Genomic DNA, 21,313 nt, shown 5'->3' with positions numbered 1-21,313 from the left:
TTTCTCTGTGCTCCGTCACAACATATGTTTTTAACATTTTTGAAGTTGTATTCCATTTTGGAAGTTTTTACTCTTGAATTCTTTTATTGTAAAATAGTCCACATCCATTTATTTGTTGTTTTCATTTCTGTGAGAGGTCTATGTGGTATCTTGCTCTCACTACCCATCACATTTACTCATATTCTATAACCAATAAGTAGTATGACAACTACAAAGACATTTCAATGACTGGATACACAGTTCATAATATTGTAAAAAAGTGAAATAAAATAAAATAAATAGCTAGAGGGAGTTTCGAACACGGCTTGTCCGCTTTGCAGTCCAACACCATGACCACTTACCCACAACGCCATAGTTCTTACACTTCAGTCATTGTTAAAATTGGACCAGCCACTGACTTTATTTTGCCTTTTTTTCACACTTCAATACACTTTCTTCCTGTTTTTGCTTGATTTGTGTTCTGTGTTTGACAGGCTATCCATTGGACCATCATACCACCAAATCTGAGGGGGGTGCAATGGGAGTTTCCCTTCTGAGTGTAGAGAAATTTACAGTTTTACATGTAATACACTGAACTTACCTGTGACATTTAATTTTAATCATAACACGCACAATGCCAAATGTTGTTGACGTCCATGGAACACTATGTAGGTCTATTGTCAGTGTTCACAGTATTTCCCTCTTGTCAATTATTAGAATATTTCTGTAACAATTTTCACAGAAGAACTCCTTGTCCATTGCCCCTTCAATCCCTTGCTTCCATCCATTGCCTTCCAATCTTAGACTTGTTCCAACAGACATCCTATACCCATCTTCTACTAGACAGATGATATTCCACAGCAGATTAATCCTAACACAGAAATTCTAGACTACACAATAGCACATTTGTACTTTTACGCGGTATCAGTATTCTTTTCATCAACACAGTCACTGCTTCCTGCCATGGCCTAATCACTATAGCTTCAGGTTATTTTAATCACTTAAGTTACTTATCAAAGGTTCAAGGCTTACATGGTATATATAACTAAAAAGTATAATCTATTACTATAGCTATTTCAGTGTAGACCATACACCATAACAAGCTGAAAGACCTAATAAATCTGAGGAGCGGCTAGGAATCAAACTCAACTCTTACAAGCTACTGCAAGTCTTGTAACTCACTAAACTTCATGGGCAGTTACAAGCAATTTTGTCCCAACAAAACAACATGCATAACATAAATATATATTGCTTATCATCAAGGTACAAAATATTAAATTGACATCAATTATTATTACACATTTATTATTATATATTCAGTGTAATGTTGGCTTTGAGAGTGTTACTAAGGCTTGGTTCCAGTTGTGATAAGAAGATCTCTGGTTCACACAAATGTTTGGCAACATTTCCAATAACCCACAATGATTCACATCTTAGATGAGGATATGGAGAACTTAGAAGTGTCCCAAACAATTCAAGCATGTGTTTCTGAGAATCTACTCCCTGCATCAGTTCCTCTACACATTCTTCCCTTCCTCCACACAAGTTTCCTATAATTCTAAGTAGTGCTGTTACAGTCACTATATCATTGCTTTCATTTTCACTGGCAAGTTTTCTCAGCAATTCCAGCAAAAGGCTCGATGCTTTTGAGACAACAGAATTTTTAAGCATAATTATATCACACTTCTCAGTGCAGCTCAGAAGATAAATGACCCAGTTAACAGTTGGTTCTGTTGACATCAACGGGCAACTTTCCACAGCAATTGACTCAAGCTCATGGTCCCTGATGAAAGAAAAATGACAACATTTTAGATAATAAATCAGATCTCTATTACATGTAATTAACAAGATTTCACTTAATGGTTTAATGTTATGTTGACAAAGTTTACAATTAAATGTCAAAGGAAAAAAGGAGACAATTCCACTGCTCAATCTCGTGTTATCTCTCTCTCTCTCTCTCTCTGTATCTCTATCTGTGTGTGTGTGTGTGTGTGTGTGTGTGTGTGTGTGTGCAGAATTTTGTTCCCACACTGTGACTTGGCAGTAACGTCATCATTATATCATTACACCAATAGGCTAGATGCACTTGTAAACTGCATGTCTTTTACCTTAAACACAATATGAACACAAAATCTCTCCACAGAGAATCTGAAAAAGAAACTGATCATATGCTACAAAACAGGAAATACATGTGGAAGCCTGGGAGGGGTCTAATACAATGCCTTGGAATGGAAACTCTGGGCTAAGTACTAATCCACCCCTTACTTTCTTAGAATCTGAAAATAAATCTTACAGAATGAAATTTGTTAGTGTATCAGAACACACACTAAACACAAACTTTTATACTGATTAATATATTTGTATGATTAGAAAATAGAAAAAGAAGTGCTGTAACTTCCATAGGCAGCATACTATTGATGGCACTGTGCAAGGCCACCTTACACCCAGGCTAAAAAATGAACAATGAACATTGTAAATATGAGGATGACCATTCCTACAGAATGAGGTACCAAAATGTTTGGTAAAAGAAGAAATGTAGCATTAACTCAAACCAAACAACTAACAAAATCCTTCTTTTACTTACATATGTCTTTAAGAAAGTGTAACAAAATGTACTTTCACATGATATTCACAACTGTCATTTTTCATCCAGGTTTGGGATCACAAACACCCATCAATGTCTTACAGAAAATATGAACTACAGCATCCTAACTGTTACTTGTACATTTAACTGCAAGATTTACAAAAATGATTTTCACACAGTCTCCCCACTGTCTGAAACTGTTAAAATTCGCCGACCAGTGTGGCCGAATGGTTCTAGGCGCTTCAGTCTGGAACCGCGCGACCACTACGGTGGCAGGTTCAAATCCTGCCTCAGGCATGGATGTGTGTGATGTCCTTAGGTTAGTTAGGTTTACGTAGTTCTAAGTTCTAGGGGACTGATGACCTCAGATGTTAAGTCCCATAGTGCTCAGACCCATCTGCACCATTTTTGTTAAAATTATGGAGAACCATGCTATGGTACAAATCAAATACCACTTATCTAACTATTAGTCAGCAGACTCACAAGTCAATTACGGATCCACAGTCATCACAAAACTCTCTACAATAATGGTATACTTCTGGGTACGTAACCAACCTATTGCTTCCAGTTTTGCACAGTTTCAACAACCAACACACCCATCATCTGCAGGTGTGGTGAGTTGTGCTTTAGGTGTACTCGCTGACTGACTCCAACCAGACTGTGAACTGTTGTTGGTCTCACACTGCTATTTATAGCTGGTTTTGAGTTTGACTGCCAACATTAACTACACCCTTTGATGCTCTCTTATTTTTCAGACAATGCGTGATATATCGTGAAATGTACATTATCTCAGTATGTCCCATCTCTGATCTGATAGCTGGTGAGGTGTTACTAAAGTGAGTGCCAGAGACAAAAGCCTTGGTTGGACTGAAACCTCTCTCCCTGTTCATTAGGTTATCTGACACCTTTATTTCGACAGAATCCTTCGTCAAACTGTCCCAGAAACTTGGTGTCTGCACCATGATACCAATCTCATCAAGTTTCACTTCATGGCAATATTCAGAGCAGTGGTTTGATGCCTTGTTTTAGTTGAGTGTGTCACAGATTTTCCTTGCATTTCTCCTCAATTGTTCTCACAGGCTATCCTATGTAAGAAATCCCACTTTCACTTGGAATGTGGTGCACATCCCACTTTTGGAGACTAGATCATCTTTAACATTACAAAAAAGACTTTTTATCTTTGTTGACGGGAGTGAAATACAATGTAAGCATTGTTTCAATAGGAGTCTACCAATCTTTCTGGATACTCAGCCAGCATTAAGTAGATAAATGAATTTCAGATTCTCTTTCTCCATCTCAGTCTATACCTCTCTCTCAGGAGTTCTTGATTTTGACAGTAAAACCTGATCAAATTCTTCATAAAGTCTCTCCTTGTCTGAATATGTTTGAGCTCTATGGACCAGAACCTTTAGCACGAAATTTCTTTGTGATTTATGGTGGTGGCTCAATGTATGGAGAGAGAGATCAGTGTTTGTGGGTTTTCTATATATACTATGATCCAGGGATCTGTTTGGAACTCTCAGGTTTCTTAATTCCATATAGCTACACCACAAATATATCATCCAAACCTTGCTATAAACTTGTTGGTTTGAACACTCCAGATTCTAATGCCTCTGCTTGGTAAGTACTCTACAGGTTTGAATGCAAACCTTTTCTGCTGCTTCCAGTGACAGCATGCACCACATAGCTGATGTAATCTGCTATTGGTAGCACATTTGGAGTGGGCACCAAATTTAGCCTTTGATTGTGGTACGATACACAATCATTGACCCACTCAAGGAAGGTAGGGTCCCCTTCCGTATTCCTCCACTGGGGTAATTCCTGTTTGGCGCATCCACGTCACGGGGGTGGGCATCCTACACTTCAGTAGGCCAGAGTGATGGGATGGCCAAGTTCAGGCAGGGACCCAATCCCATGGGGTATAACATGGAACCCATGCCCAGAGTTATAGGTGAAAACCTTAATGGCAGCAATGACAGACAAGAGAGACTTCGAGGTGGCAAAGATGCCAAATGTGGCAACCCTCCTTTCTGGGGATTAAATGAGAAGGGAACCACTGCCTTGTGGTGGAGGAGAAACTCCAAAGGCGAAGGGGCACGACACCAACAGAAAATCCTTTCTTGCTTTAGGCCTAGCAAGCCAGTAGGAAAGTCTTCATATATTGCTTTCTAAACACAGATGAGCCTTGGAACAAACCACTCAGGATTTGAGCCCACTGCTTCTTCAAGTACTGGTGTGAATGATGGGATGAAATTCATCAGTACAAGAAGATGAAACCAAACAGACTAAAAACTAAGCTAAATATTGGCACCCTTAATACACTCCTGGAAATTGAAATAAGAACACCGTGAATTCATTGTCCCAGGAAGGGGAAACTTTATTGACACATTCCTGGGGTCAGATACATCACATGATCACACTGACAGAACCACAGGCACATAGACACAGGCAACAGAGCATGCACAATGTCGGCACTAGTACAGTGTATATCCACCTTTCGCAGCAATGCAGGCTGCTATTCTCCCATGGAGACGATCGTAGAGATGCTGGATGTAGTCCTGTGGAACGGCTTGCCATGCCATTTCTACCTGGCGCCTCAGTTGGACCAGTGTTCGTGCTGGACGTGCAGACCGCATGAGACGACGCTTCGTCCAGTCCCAAACATGCTCAATGGGGGACAGATCCGGAGATCTTGCTGGCCAAGGTAGTTGACTTACACCTCCTAGAGCGCGTTGGGTGGCACGGGATACATGCGGACGTGCATTGTCCTGTTGGAACAGCAAGTTCCCTTGCCGGTCTAGGAATGGTAGAACGATGGGTTCGATGACGGTTTGGATGTACCGTGCACTATTCAGCGTCCCCTCGACGATCACCAGTGGTGTATGGCCAGTGTAGGAGATCGCTCCCCACACCATGAAGCCTGGTGTTGGCCCTGTGTGCCTCGGTCGTATGCAGTCCTGATTGTGGCGCTCACTTGCACGGCGCCAAACACGCGTACGACCATCATTGGCACCAAGGCAGAAGCGACTCTCATCGCTGAAGACGACACGTCTCCATTCGTCCCTCCATTCACGCCTGTCGCGACACCACTGGAGGCGGGCTGCACGATGTTGGGGCGTGAGCGGAAGACGGCCTAACGGTGTGCGGGACCGTAGCCCAGCTTCATGGAGACGGTTGCGAATGGTCCTCGCCGATACCCCAGGAGCAACAGTGTCCCTAATTTGCTGGGAAGTGGCGGTGCGGTCCCCTACGGCACTGCGTAGGATCCTAAGGTCTTGGCGTGCATCCGTGCGTCACTGCGGTCCGGTCCCAGGTCGACGGGCACGTGCACCTTCCGCCGACCACTGGCGACAACGTCGATGTACTGTGGAGACCTCACGCCCCACGTGTTGAGCAATTCGGCGGTACGTCCACCCGGCCTCCCGCATGCCCACTATACGCTCTCGCTCAAAGTCCGTCAACTGCACATACGGTTCACGTCCACGCTGTCGCGGCATGCTACCAGTGTTAAAGACTGCGATGGAGCTCCGTATGCCACGGCAAACTGGCTGACACTGACGGCGGCGGTGCACAAATGCTGCGCAGCTAGCGCCATTCGACGGCCAACACCGCGGTTCCTGGTGTGGCCGCTGTGCCGTGCGTGTGATCATTGCTTGTACAGTCCTCTCGCAGTGTCCGGTGCAAGTATGGTGGGTCTGACACACCGGTGTCAATGTGTTCTTTTTTCCATTTCCAGGAGTGTATATTAACCCTCAGTGGAAAAATGGAAGAAATGACATATGTACTAACAGAGAGAAAGTTAGATATTTTGGGATTAATTGAAATGAAGTGGAAGGGAATAGGTGAGAAGAATTTGAGAGGAGGAGGAAAACTGTACTGGAGTGGGAATAACATGTTTCGAAGAAACAGTGTGGCAGTGATGGTGAATAAGAATGTACAAAACTGTATTGAAAGTGTGAGATATATATCAGACAGGATCATAATCTTAAACCTGAGATTCCAAAAAGAAACACTAAAAGTTATCCAGATTTATGCACCTCAAATGGGATGTAGCGAAGAAAATATGAATTAGAGAACCATATAGAGGGTGCTAATATAGTGATGGGAGATTTTAATGCACAGGTAAGCAAAGAGAGAAAGGGCTCCGAGCAAGTATTGGGATGTTTTGGATATGGAGGCAGAAATGAAGAAGGAGAAGACTCCTGGATTTGTGCCAGAGGAATGGAATAAAAATAGCAAACAGCTGGTTTACGAAGAGAGAAAGTCATGTTATCAGCAGATACAGTTGGGATGGAAGAACTGAGAGCGTAATTGATTATATTCTAGTAGATAGGGAATGGGGAGAGAAAGTACCAAATGTGAAGGTAATCCCAAATGTGAGTGCAGATGGAGACCATAGATTACTGGACGGACAATGGAAAATGAATCAGTGTACGAAAAATAGAAAACAGAAGAAAGTGCTGAGGATACGGGGTTGGAAACTGAAGGAGAGTGAAAGTGCAGAGAAGTATAGAAAATTAATCACACAAAAATTTCCAAAAGAAGTTTTCTGCAGTGAAGAAAAATAATGGAGTTTATTCAAAGACACTTCAGTCATAACAGCACAAAAAGTATGTGGTAAAACATCTGAAAAGGAAAAAGTACGACAGACAAGTTGGTGGGATGATACCACAATCCAAGCAGTTAGAAGAAAAAATGGAGCATGGAGAAAGTGGTGGAAAACTAAAAATGACGAGGACCATAAAAGATATATAGAGGAAAAGAAGAAGTACAAAGAAACAGTGGAAATAGCAAAGAAAAAGGCATGGGAAGAGTTTACAAAAAAACTTGAAGATGAGGTGAAGAGCAATAAGAAAATGTTCTATAAAATGATGTAAAATAAAAGGAAGGCATCTGAAGTACCAGTAAAGATGGAAAGAGAGGATGTTACTGTGATTGAAGATGCAGGGAATATAAAAGATCTCTGAAAAAAACATTTTAAGAAACCGTTAAACACTGAGGAGCAGGTACGTGAGGAAACAATCAATAATGGAGAAATTGAGAGAAGTTGGGAAGCAGAATCAGGTCAAATTACATGGGAAGAAATGGAAATAGATGTGAAGACTTTGTATAAACTTCGGAGGCAGGTCAGTTGGTAAATCACATGGGTGCTTTCACACGTGGCTCTGCCTTTGATCGTGTACACCTTCCGGGTTACAGGACTGGAGTAGGTGGTGGTGGTGGTGGTGGGAGGGTGCATGGGACAGGTTTTACACCGGGGGTGGTTACAAGGGTAGGAGCCAGAGGGTAGGGAAGGTGGTTTGGGGATTTCATTGGGATGAACTAAGAGGTTACGAAGGTTAGGTGGACGGAGGAAAGACACTCTTGGTGCAGTGGGGAGGATTTAATGAAGGATGGATCTCATTTCAGGGCAGGATTTGAGGAAGTCGTATCCCTGCTGGAGAGCCAGCCTACACTGTGAAGCTTTCTATGTGGGAATGACCAGCAACAAACTGTCCATTCGCATGAATGGACACAGGCAGACAGTGTTTGTTGGTAATGAGGATCACCCTGTGGCTAAACATGCCTTGGTGCACGGCCAGCACATCTTGGCACAGTGTTACACCGTCCGGGTTATCTGCATACTTCCCACTAACACCAACCTGTCAGAACTCCGGAGATGGGAACTTGCCCTTCAGTATATCCTCTCTTCTTGTTATCCGCCAGGCCTAAATCTCCACTAATTTCAATTTGCCGCCGCTCATACCTCACCTGTCTTTCAACATCTTTGCCCCTGTACTTCCGCCTCGACTGACATCTCTGCCCAAACTCTTTTCCTTTACAAATGTCTGCTTGTGTCTGTGTATGTGCGGATGGATATATGTGTGTGTGTGCGCGAGTGTATACCTGTCCTTTTTTCCCCCTAAGGTAAGTCTTTCTGCTCCCGGGATTGGTATGACTCCTTACCCTCTCCCTTAAAACCCACATCCTTTCGTCTTTCCCTCTCCTTCCCTCTTTCCTGATGAAGCAACCGTTTGTTGCGAAAGCTTGAATTTTGTGTGTATGTTTGTGTGTCTATCGACCTGCCAGCACTTTCGTTTGGTAAGTAACATCATCTTTGTTTTTAGATATATGAATAAGTGAAAAGATAGAAAAGGAGCTAAGTGGAGAACAGCATGGGTTTAGAAAAGGAAGAAGTACGATTGATCTGATATTTTCTATCCGTCAACTGATGGAAAAGAGTTGGGAGTATAACAAAAGAGTGATAATGGTTTTTATAGACATAGAAAAGGCATATGACTCAGTTAACAGGGAAATACTCTGGGAAGAAATGAAGAAGATAGGTATCGAAGTTGAATACATTAATGTAATAAAGACAATGTACAGAGGACACAACTGTAGAATTTGAACACCATTGGGGAACTCTGAATACTTCAAAATAAGAAAAGGACTTAAACAAGGAAATATTCTACCTCCTGCACCTTTTAATGTTGTGATGGAGGAAATGAATAGGGCAGTTAAAGATATAGTAAAAGAAAAAGACAAAAAGATGATTTTTGCAGATGATATAGTAACATGGGGCGATAAAGAGGTAGATGTACAGTTAAAACTTGGCATGTGGAACAAAATAATGAAAAGGCATGGATTAAAAATAAATAAAGATAAGAGTGAAGTAATGAAATTTGGAAGAGAAAGGGACCAATGGGAATATTACTTTGAATGCAGAACTCCTCAAAGTGGTAAACAGTTTCACTTATCTAGGGAGTGAAATATCTAATGATGGAAGAATAACCAATGAAATTAACAGGAAGTTACAGAAGGGAGGCAATTTCTACCAAACAATAAAACACCTGATTTGGAATAAGGAAGTTTCAGAAAAAGCAAAATTCCTAATCTATAAGAGTTATTACTCCCCTATGGTGACCTATGGAGGAGAAACATGGACAGTGACAGAAAGGGGCTGGAGCAGACTGCAAGCAGGGGTGTTGTGACTCGCCGATCATTCAAAGCGCCGCCGAGCAATTACGCGCATCCTCTACGTGCTGCGCTGTCTGCCAGCCATGCAGCAGCTGCGCCACCTAAGCGGCCAACCGAGCAGCGGCCGCTAGACTGGGACTCAGTGCTCATTCGAATGCTAACATGTACACGTCTTGCTTGTCAACTTACTCTGTGACTTATATGTGTTGTGTCATTCTGAAATATATGTGTTCAACTTGACGTTATAACAATTGGCGATGAGGTAGTGGATTTTTCCTTTTCACCGTTGAACCACAGTTTCCCATGGCTACTGTCGAGCAACTATTGCAAAGTCTCCTTGAACAGCAAACGCTTCTAACAGCGGCGATTCGCAATTTCGTCGCGGCGTCAAATGTGCGGCGTTTCTCGTCATAGGCTATACCTCCTTTTCCTCCATACGACGAGACAGCGGAAGACTGGTCTGATTACGAAAAATGTCTTCGACAGCACTTCTTGGCATTTCATGTCACGGACGAACAACCATGTAAGTCTCTGTTCCTTTCCTGGATTTCACCTCAAATGTATCGGTTGTTGTCGTAATTGGCTCCTTTGAAGGATCCTGCGTCTTTGACCTTTGCTGAAATGTGCTCACTTCTGTCTGTCTATTTTCAAAAGCAAATGCATGTGGTAGCCTCTCGTGTTGCCTTTTTTCATAGTCAGAAACAGCCGCATCAATCCTATCGCGCTTGGGCTGCTGAAATTCAAGGCCTCAGTCGAAAGTGTCAATTTGTTACTGAAGTTCACAAAGAATCCTATGCCGATTCCATGGTATGGGATGCTATTATCCGGTCGGCGCCGGACAAAGAAGCTCGGCAACGTGCCCTTCCGTTGGCAAATCCGACTCTAGATGAAGTTCTCTCCATTGCGCAGTCTTTTGAAATTTCTCGCGCTGCTGGGGCGCAAATAGAGGCATGGGGCGATGTCGGGGAAACACAACCTCTGTGTGCTGTTGACGCGTGCGGCGCGTCCCCGCTGGCCGACGTGGCCACAGTGCGCTCCCAGGCGCTGCCTCGGCCTAACCGTAAACAACCCGCTAAGAAACTGCAGCAAAACCCCCGGCAACTTCCTTCATGTCCATGGTGTTTTATGAAACATTCACGCGAGGATTGTCCCCAACATTGGGCTGTGTGTCACAATTGCAAAAAGAAAGGTCATGTGTCTTCCGTTTGCAAATCCGACAGCATACATGATGTTCACGAACATGACTCTGATTCTGATTCTGTGTTGTCTGTCAATTGCACTTCTTCCCTTTCAGGGAAGTGATTCCTCAATGTCCAAATTCTTGGTCGAGATGTTCGCATGCAGGTGGATACCGGTTCTGCTGCCACTATAATTAATTCTCAGACGTATCTTCAATTGGGTTCTCCGCTCCTGTCACCTCTCACTCGGCAATTACAGACATACAATAAGCAGAAGATTTTTCTCCTGGGTTAGGCCGTGCAAACGACTTTGAAGCTCATATCACGCTCAAACCCACTGCTCGGCCTAAGTTTTTTCGGGCTCGGCCCATTCCTGTGGCCCTTCGTGATCGGGTAAAATGGGAGCTGGATCGTCTCACTACTTCAGGGGTTTTGCTTCCTGTCACTTCCAGTGAGTGGTCCTTTCCTGTCGTTGTCGTTGCTAAGCCAAATGGTGATAGTCATCTCTGGGGCGATTTCAAAGCCACTGTAAATGCTCAATGCCTCATCGACACTTACCCTATGCCCAGACCTGAAGAACTGTCCACTAAACTTGCTGGAGGCCAGTATTTTTCTAAAACTGACCTGTCGGAAGCTTATCATCAACTTCCTCTCGACACTGCTTCCCAGCAGTTTCTGGTTCTTAACACGCCCTTCAGCCTCTATCAATACCAACGCTTGCCTTTCGGGGTGGCTAGCGCCCCTGCTCTCTTTCAGCGATTCTTGGAACAATTATTGCTCCCTGTCCCTGGGTGTATCAATTACATGGACGACATTGTTGTCACTGGCTCCACCACTGAAGAACATCTTCAAAATCTCTGCACACTTTTTCATGTCTTACAGGCTGCCGGTCTTAAGTGTAATCTTCAGAAATCACAATTTTTTCAGGCATCTATCACGTACTTGGGGTTTCAATTTCAACTCTCTCGGGATGGTATTCGTCCGCTTCAGCAAACTGTCACTGCGATCGATGCCCTTCCACGCCCTACATCTGTTAAGGAACTGCAGGCCTTCTTGGGGAAAATAGCATACTATCACAAGTTTTTACCATCTGCGGCTTTGGTGGCTCAGCCGTTGCATCGCCTGTTGCATAAAAACGTGCCTTTTCACTGGTCTGCGTCATGCGATGCGGCTTTCCGGAAATTGAAGACTATGCTGAAACAGGCCCCATGCCTGGCTACTTATCGACCTCGCCAACATCTTGTTCTTACCACAGACGCCTCTCAATACGGGGTTGGTGCAGTCCTTGCGCACCGTTTTTCTGACGGTTCGGAACAACCCATTGCTTATGCCTCCAAAACGCTCACGGATGCCCAACAAAAGTATTCTCAAATTGAAAAAGAAGCTTTGGCCATTATTTATGCTCTTCATAAGTTTGGTGTTTTTCTCTATGGCTCAAAATTTCATCTTGTTACGGGTCACAAACCACTTGTTTACTTGTTTCCTTGTTTCATCCATCAACGTCACTTCCCGACAAGGCTGCACACCACCTCCAGCATTGGGCTCTTTACTTGTCTCGTTTCAATTACGAGATTCATTTCTGGCCAACGGCTCAACATGCAAATGCTGATGCTCTGTCTCACCTTCCCATGGGTCCTGATCAGGCATTCGATAGGGACAAACTTTTGTGTTTCCACCTGGATGTTGCCGAGCAGCAGGTTGTGGACGGGTTCCCCATCACTGGGGACAGGCTGGCGGCTGCTACGAGTTCTGACCCTACCCTCTAACGGGTTTTACGCTGTATTCACAACGGTTGGCCAGATCGCTAAGACTTCTGATCTGTTGCGGAATTACTACACTTTGCGCTACCGCCTCACAGCTAGGGATGGTGTTATCCACACCTCCACTGACAATGCTTCGCCGCGTGTCGTAGTACCTGCGTCTTTGCGTGCTTCGGTACTGCGCCTCCTTCACGAAGGGCACTGGGGTGTGTCCCACACAAAATCTCTGGCGCGCCGTCATGTGTACTGGCCTGGCATCGACTCTGAAATAGCACACATGGTCGCTGCCTGCGGCCCTTGTGCGTCACAGGCCGCTGCCCCGAAGTCATCTTTGTCACCGTGGCCTTCGCCTGAGAAGCCCTGGGAGCGCATTCATGCTGACTTTGCGGGACCACTTACTGGCTCCTCGTAATTGAGGCCTACTCTAACTTTCCTTTCATTGTCCGTTGCACGTCGCCTACCACTGCGGCAACCACTAGTGCTCTCGCCCACATTTTTTCTTTGGAAGGCCTCTCCTCTACTCTTGTAACTGATAATGGTCCGCAATTTGCCTCTTCCGAATTTGCGGATTTTTGTGCTCGTCACAGCGTTATGCATGTCACGGCCCTGCTGTTCCACCCACAATCCAACGGTGAGGCTGAACGACTGGTCCCCACATTTAAGGCTCAGATGCGGAAACTTCTGACTTCTTCTGCTGCTGATGATGCGCTTCTCCAGTTTCTGGCGTCTTACCGTTTCACCCCCATGGGCGACCACAGCCCGGCTGAGTTCTTACATGGCCGACAGCCCCGTACGCTACTTCATCTTCTGCGGCCTCCCACCTCACGGCCGCAGGTGCCTTCCCTTGGCCGGTTCACCGCCGACGACCTCGTCTGGGTACGGGGATATGGCAGACGGCCAAAATGGAGCCCGGGCCGCATCTTGAGACACCGTGGCAGACGCCTGTATGAAATCCAGACGGACACGGGTGTTGCAGTGTGTCATTCGGACCAGCTTCGGCCTCGTGTGCCAGCAACGCCTGCTCCGAATGCCGCTACACCACTTTTGGCCCTACCTGACGCTCGGGATCTTGGCATCTCTCAATACTCACAACGCAGCCCTCTCACCGTCAATGCGATGCCAGCACAAGAACGGACGCCACCAGGAGACGTGCCCATGCAGGAACCGGATGACCATCCTCTGTCAGAGCAAATCTACTCGCCTCCTCCTACAACGGACGCCGACACATCGTCCATGTCTCCTGTCATATCAACTGGACTTGCCGCAACGGGCAGATTGGTCCAGGGGGCCCCAGCAGATTCGACCCTTACATCTCCTGTCATCTCGACCCGTTATCATCGGGGATACTTCCGTCCGTACGGGAAGCCTCCTCCTCGAGACTTTACGGCGAGTCAAACAACACCTATGGACGTTAGCCATCTCCAGGACACCTCCATCAAGACCAGTGCAACAATTTCAAAGGTGGTAAAAGTGTTGTGACTCGCCGATCATTCAAAGCGCCGCCGCACAATTACGTGCGTACTCTACGTGCGGCGCTGTCTGCCAGCCATGCAGCAGCTGCCACACCTAAGCGGCCAGCCGAGCAGCGGCTGCTAGACTGGGACTCAGTGCTCATTCGAATGCTAACGTGTACAAATGTCTTGCTTGTCAAATTACTCTGTGACTTATATGTGTTGTGTCATTCTGAAATACATGTGTTCAACTTGACATTATAACAAGGGGGGATGAAATTTCTCAGAGCAGTTAAGGGAAAAATAAGAAAGGACAGAGTAAGGAATGTAGATATTAGAAAGGACCTTAAACAAGAAAGTATGAGGGAAGAAATTGAAAAAAAAAAAGATTAAGATGTGGAAGAACTTAAGAAGGATGGAAAAAGACCTAGAGGGCACCCAAGAACATGATGGAAAAAGGGAGTGAGAATATCTGTGGAAAGGAGAGGTGTGATCTGGCAACAAGTGGAGGAAGAAAAGTCATGGGAGGGCTGAGCTAAATGGAGAGTACTCGTCGGCACCCAGACTCAGCAGTAGCTGGAGTGGGATCCAGACACTACTACCAAATTTAGCCCTTTAGCAGGGATTTTCACTTGTTTCCTCGTCTAGATGATGTCAGTGAGATTGATTATTATGTGGCTTTCTGAATCTTGTCTTAGCATTCTGTGAAAATGATCAAATATTGGTTTCTGGCATGCAGACATTTTCCACTGCACTGATTCAGCTCGCGAACACGTCGTATTGTCAACCCATTACTAATAATCTATAGACAGTTCTGTGGTAATGCCCCACCCCTCCACGAAATCACTTTATTTAACAGCACAATCCCAACATACCAAATGGATGAACTTAAAATTGAAATGTCCTGAAGGAACAGAAATATCTGCTTGCATGGCCTAATTATTTAGTGAGCTGCTTACATTAAACAGAAGATCTGGATTGAGTCAGTGTCTGGATGCACCGCTGTCATTACCAGGAGGAGACAATTTGCTACCCTTTCTGTTTTCACAAATTAATAATAAAATATTCTTCTATATATTCTGAGCACATTGATTGTTCACCACCACACATACTGTACATTAATCATGGGAAGCCATTTTACATTTTTTAGCATGGAATAAGGTGGCCTAGAATCATTTCAAGTATGATTTTTAGTAAAGCACTTGTCAGACAAGAAACATATATACTCCTCATGGTGTTGTACTGGGTCTAATTGTTCTTAATATACAGGGTGTACATAATTAAAGTGCCAGTTTCAAAAAAACTATAGAAAGAGAAACACTGCTCAGAATGATGTCAAATTTGAACAGCGTATTATTGACACAAAGGGGAAACATCAAGGAACAAAAAAATTTTTTTACGAAAATTTGGCCAGCATCAGAATAGGCACAGCAATAGATGTGCAGCACACAGCTGTTCCTCAGTTTGTGTATGAGATTCCCTACATGAATGTGTCCATGAAGGATTGCATGCTGCTGATAAAGCTCTTTTACAAGAACAGTAACTGTATGCCAGTAGCCCTGCAGAAGTTCCACAGACTCAAGGTTATGAAAAAAGGAACTGGTCTGATGTCCGCTAGGGATCTGGAGAAAATGACTACAAAATTCAAAAAGAAAGGTTCTTTCAAAGTGCAATGTGGCAGAGGGAGGAAAGGAGTTGATCGAACAGCTGTCAAAGACATGGCCGTAATATTGCAGCAGGGCTCAAGCAGTGGTGTGCAAACTTGCAGTGCACAGGGAACTGCCCGAACATTGGATATGCTTGTGAGCATGCTGTATAAAATCCTAAGAAACATCCTGCACAGCTATCCATACAAAATCACCAAAGTTCAGGAGTTGCTTCCTGCTGAACTGCCAGCAAGACAAACATTTGCTCCGGAATTTCTTGCTTGCATGGAAGTGGACAACGAATGGCCATGACCGATTTTGTAGACAGGCAAACCAGATTTCCATCTCGAAGGACTTGTCAATTTGCAGAATATGGACAATGGATAATGCGCACGCACATCCACTGGTACCACTTCATTCTGCAAAGGTGACTGTGTGGTGTGGGTCGACAGCATATTTGTTCAAACAGATGAGTCCTGCAGGTCTCGTTAGTTGTACCATCACTAGTAAAAGCTATGAGAGTCTTTTGCACACCAATTTCATTCTAACCATTCAACAGCAAGGATGTGTGGGTGAGATCATTTTTATGCAAGATGGCGCTCTTCTGCACATTGCACCATCAGTGAAGTGGCTGCTACAGAAGCATTTTGGAACTGCTAGAATTATCAGCCATCATTTCCTTGCCATCTATATCACTTGATCTTAATCCAGTTATCTGAAAGACATCGTGTTTAGTGCTTCAGTTATGAACATGGCTGAAAAGTGCTCCAATTACAAATGTGGCTGAACTGAAGGCATGAACTGCAAAACATGTTCTGAATGTGACACCCGAGACATTCTGATCTGTTGTGGAACTTGCTGTTTCTCTATTTCAACTTGTGGCAGGAAACAGTGGACAGCATATTGAATAAATCTTGCGCCAGTCTCATGACAATTAGAAATCAATGTCATTTTGCCTTTTATTCAGCTTTGGCCTCATGACAATTCAAAACCGATTTTTCCCACCCAATGTGGTGTGACCTTGTCATCGTGGATGGGTTTACCTAGCAAAATTGCCACAACTGTTGACTGTCGAACTTGTGCAATCAGGCACATTAAACAGTACGGATGGTGTAATGTGCAACTCAAACCACAGCCATCGTATTGCAATTCATCTGTCATTTGAAGGCAACCCCACCTATGTTAAGATACTTACAGTGCCATCTATTGGCAACATTTTTGTTAATTTTTTTATTTTGCTCCATGTTTCTCCCTGCATCAATAACAGAGATGGGTAGTCCATTCCTGAATTGATTCAAAGAGCCTGATCATTCTAAGGAGTGGGTGATGGGTGATTTGGAAAAAAATGAATGGTAGCTCATTTGATTTCAAAATGCGTCTCTGGTGGCTGTAATGAGCAGAATGAAAATTCTGCAGTAGGCTGCTGCAACAGCATCCCATGCCACATTCTTAAGAAAACATTTCCTAAGATACAAAAAATGTGCACATGTGGATTTGCATAGCTTATTAATATGTGAAGCTTTTCTCATCCATGAAAACAGCAGAAAATAAAGAAAGCTACATGCCCCGATCCCCATTTATTGGCTGTCAGGTCATACCCATTCAGCCATCTCAATAGTAAAGCCAGTTATGACAGTGAAAAAGGAAGCACGACACAGCACTCAGTCCCAATAGAGCCAATCTTCAACTCAGTCAGGAATCGAACTCAGGTCCCTATATTTAGCAACCCGCCATGCTCACTGTGCAGCTACCGATGCAAATGAAAGGTTGGCTCTTTAAAATGGCACAGGCACACAGAAAAAACTTCCAGCACCGTGATACCACTCTTCAGTTGAAAAGAAAACCTCAAATTTCAGAAGCTCAATCAATGTTTACATACTTTTGAGTGAGTTGTTACTTTTTATCCTTTGTCTTGGAGTCGTACTTGGAACATCAGTGATCATATAAGCTGCGGTCTTCAGCCACCATGCAGTCGCAACATATCATCGTAAAGTGACCCAAACATCACTCCCCTCCCAACAGCTCATTGTTCCCACCACTCCCACCAATCAAACCGTACGCCGTCTCACTAGACCACTGCTCCCCACTTCTCTCAAGGATCAGATCACAAGGTAGCTCACTAGCTCACTGCTCCCTACCACCCTTACAGATCACATTGCAAGGTACATCACTGCTCCCCACCACTCTTACGGATGAGATCGCATAGAGCAGATCACATGGTGACCTGGGGCATCGATCTTTCCTCTGCACTCCTGGCACAGTGATACAGCTTGCAACTCGCTTTCCTCACCGACCATCTCTCCATCCGAGTTCAGTTTTTTATAAAAATAATGGCATGTGTACAACATAATTACTTTAATGTATATAATAGCCCAAATACACAGGTTGACTCAGGAGGAATGGTCAGTATTCAGGGATATGATAGGACTGATCATTTGAAGCAAAAAACTAAATATGGACACATGCCCTATTCCAAATGGTTTTTGAGATGGAACACATTTAAAGTTAATTTTGTATGTTTTTCTTGAATAACTCACAATCGTGGCCTCTAACAAAAACGTGTCACAGTAAAAAATTAAACTACATTATATTTCCTATAAAAAGGTCCTATTCATTTCTTCTCTGGACTTACTGTTTGCGCGAAGAGAGTAAGAAAAAGATGAAAATCTTGTGCGGCACAAATACATTGAGATGTAAGTAGGTTTTGTAAACCAAAATGAGATAGAGTTCCGACTTGATAGATCTCATGTCCTATATCAAATTATTCACCTCAACTTCGTCCACACTATTGTGGTACATTGTAAACAATGACAATGTACTGAATAATAAAGAAAATAAATAACAATAAACATTAAATAAAGCATATTCTGTCTCAGAGACCATTCACAATGGTGAATATGTCCACATGAATTTTTTGTTTCAAATGATCATTCCTGTCATCCTCAAATATAGACCATTCTGTCTGGGCCAACCTGTATGTTACGTTTAATTTTTATTGATTCATTTAGCCTGCACAGATTAATACCTTCAGGATCCCTTGTACACCAGACCAGAATTTTCTATGCAATTACAAAACATATTAAAATCACAATTACTTTAAAAAATCATAATATTTTTAAACAATGGAAAATCCATGATGGAATGTAACAACATTATGAAAAAGGTAGTTTCTACTCACCATATAATGGAGATGCTGAGTTGCAGATAGGCACAACAAAAAGACTGTCGAAAAGTGAGCTTTTGGCCAACAAGGGCTTTGTTAAAAGTAAACATCTCTCTCTCTCTCTCTCTCTCTCTCTCTCTCTCTCTCCCTCCCTCACACACACACACACACACACACACACACACACACACACACACCACACACACACAAGCAAACGCAACTCACACACACGTAACCACAGTCTCTGACAGCTGAAGCCAGAATGCCAGCAGCAGCACATGATGGGAGAGGTAACTGGGTGGGGGTAAGGGGAAAGCTGGGGTAGGGAGGCATAACTGGGTAGGGGTGTGAGATGGTAAACTGCTTCTATTGGGAGTGTGCACCGATGAGGTGGAGAGAGGGTAGGGTAGCTAGGTACAGTTAGGAGTTTAGACACAGGGCGGGGGGGGGGGGGGGGGGGGGGAGAGAGAGAGGGAGAGAGAGAGAGAGAGAGGGAGAGAGAGAGAGAGAGAGAGAGAGACGAAGAGGGGGGGGGGGGGGGTCAGCGGGAAAGGAGAGAAGTAAAATGACTGGGTTCTTTGGTGGACTAGAGGGCTGTGTAATGCTGGATGGGATAGATGATGTTTGTAGCCAGAATGGAGTACACAGTGGTGGAAGGATAAATGCCTCTACACCTATTGCAGAAATATTAGCCACGAGACAAGGAGTAGGAAGCAAGGGTTGTGTATGGATGGACGAGGATATTGTGTAGGTTCAGTGGGTGGTAGAATAAAACTATGGGAGGGGCGGGAAGAATAGTGGTTATAAATTTCTCATTTCAGGGCAAGATGAGAGGTATTCAAAATCCTCGCAGAGAATGTAATTCATTTGCTCCAGTCCTGGGTGATACTAAGTCATGAGGGGAATGATCTTCTGTGGCCAGATGGTGGAATTTTGGGAGGTGTTGGGTGACCGGAAAGATAAGATATGAGAAGGTTGAGAGGGTAATTATGGTCTGTAAAGGCCTCAGTGAGGCTCTTGCTATATTTTGTATTGTCAGACTTGCCTTCATGAGTTCCTTAATCATTTTGACTGTTTCACACCTTTTCATATATGGTACCAACTTTATGATCGTGGGTCTAGGTTCATAAATCATAACGTCCTACATCATACTCTATACCTTCTGATTACTGAATGTGCTGCATGTATAACTGTTCTCACTTTAAGCTTTTACAATTTAAAATGTCTATGTTAATAGTAAATATTTTAACTTTTCAGTGCTGCACAACAATATGTCAACAACATTGGCTTTGAACAGAAAAATTACGAGTGATGTATGGCACCATTTTACCAAGATAGAAGAAAAACAAAAATACTGCTACTCTCAGCAGACATTTTCCATGGTTTGTGGCTCATCATCAAACCTGAAGACACATCTAAAATAGAAGCATCCCACAGTACCTCTGGAATGATGAGGGTCAGGAAGCCGATCAGTATCACCAAAGATTGATACAGAAATTTGAGAAATCATTTCTCGTGAACTGTCCTCAGGGACGTATGCTTCCACTTCAGGCAAATTTAGTCTCAAACTGTAACCAGCCTATCTTTGTCGCCAGTTTCTGGACCAAGTCCTAATTTATTTCCTTTTGTGGTGCCCTCACCCCAAACTGCTTTTCATTTACAACAACCAATAAGTAAATTTTCTGATAATATGAAGCTGGTCACGTACATAAAAGTATGGCACTACATACACAGCTTTTAAAAATGATTTGCAGAGAATACCATCCTCTCTCTGCAGTTAAAATGTTGTGTGAGTGGGGCCTCCCATCAGGTAGACCGTTCGCCGGGTGCAAGTCTTTCGATTTGACGCCACTTCGGCGACTTGCACATAAATGGGGATGAAATGATGATGATTAGAACAACACAACACCCAGTTCCTGGACGGAGAAAATCTCCGACCCAGCCGGGAATCGAACCTGGGCCCTTAGGACTGACATTCTGTCGCGCTGACCACTCAGCTACTGGGGGCGGACTCTCTGTAGTTGATGAAGACACAGAGTATGCTCTTCCCAAATTATAATTTACCAAGTCAAAAAAGTTGTTTGAGTTCCCTAAGACACAGAGTATGCTCTACCCAAATTATAATTTACCAAGTCAAAAAAGTTGTTGAGTTCCCTAATGCCCAGTTTTTATCATGAGTTATTCGATAAAAATAAAAATGATTTGACCACTGAAATGGCAGTCTGCCTTATATCTAATGCGTGGATGAGTGTAAATAACATTAGTTTCTAGGCTCTCACTCACATTTTACAGATGAGAAGTGTGAATTAAAGTCATACTTCTTAGAATGCTAACATTTTGAGGACAGACACACTGCAGAAAATATCTCAAACTGGGTAAAGTCTGTTACTGCCAAATACAATATCAATTTTAAAATCACTTCTATAATAACAGACAATGTATCAAATGTGAAATTAACTGCCGTGCTTCTGAAACTTTCACATATCCCATGCTGTGTACATTCTTTATACCTCACTGTGCCACATGCTATTCAGAAGTCCATACAGAAAACCACTGACAAGGTCAAAAGAGTTACGTTTTTTAAGGATAGACCAT

The 21,313-nt window shown here is 43.6% G+C and overlaps 1 protein-coding gene across 2 annotated transcripts in view; it reads right to left on the bottom strand.

Moving 5' to 3' along the window:
• Positions 1–1,208: 1,208 nt before the first annotated feature.
• The window catches only part of LOC124613556 (transmembrane and coiled-coil domain-containing protein 6), a 60,789-nt gene continuing 40,684 nt past the window's right edge, over positions 1,209–21,313 (bottom strand). For both annotated transcript variants that reach the window (XM_047142280.1, XM_047142274.1), the window contains exon 4: positions 1,209–1,762. In XM_047142280.1, coding sequence (XP_046998236.1) covers positions 1,288–1,762 — 475 coding nt within the window. In that variant the 3' untranslated portion in view covers positions 1,209–1,287. The remainder of the gene's footprint in view (positions 1,763–21,313) is intronic.

The sequence above is a fragment of the Schistocerca americana genome, chromosome 1 (genome assembly GCF_021461395.2).
Source record: "Schistocerca americana isolate TAMUIC-IGC-003095 chromosome 1, iqSchAmer2.1, whole genome shotgun sequence".
NCBI lineage: Eukaryota > Metazoa > Arthropoda > Insecta > Orthoptera > Acrididae > Schistocerca > Schistocerca americana.
The sequence above is the reverse complement of the archived record's forward strand: the minus strand, read 5'-3'. Positions and strand labels throughout refer to the sequence as shown.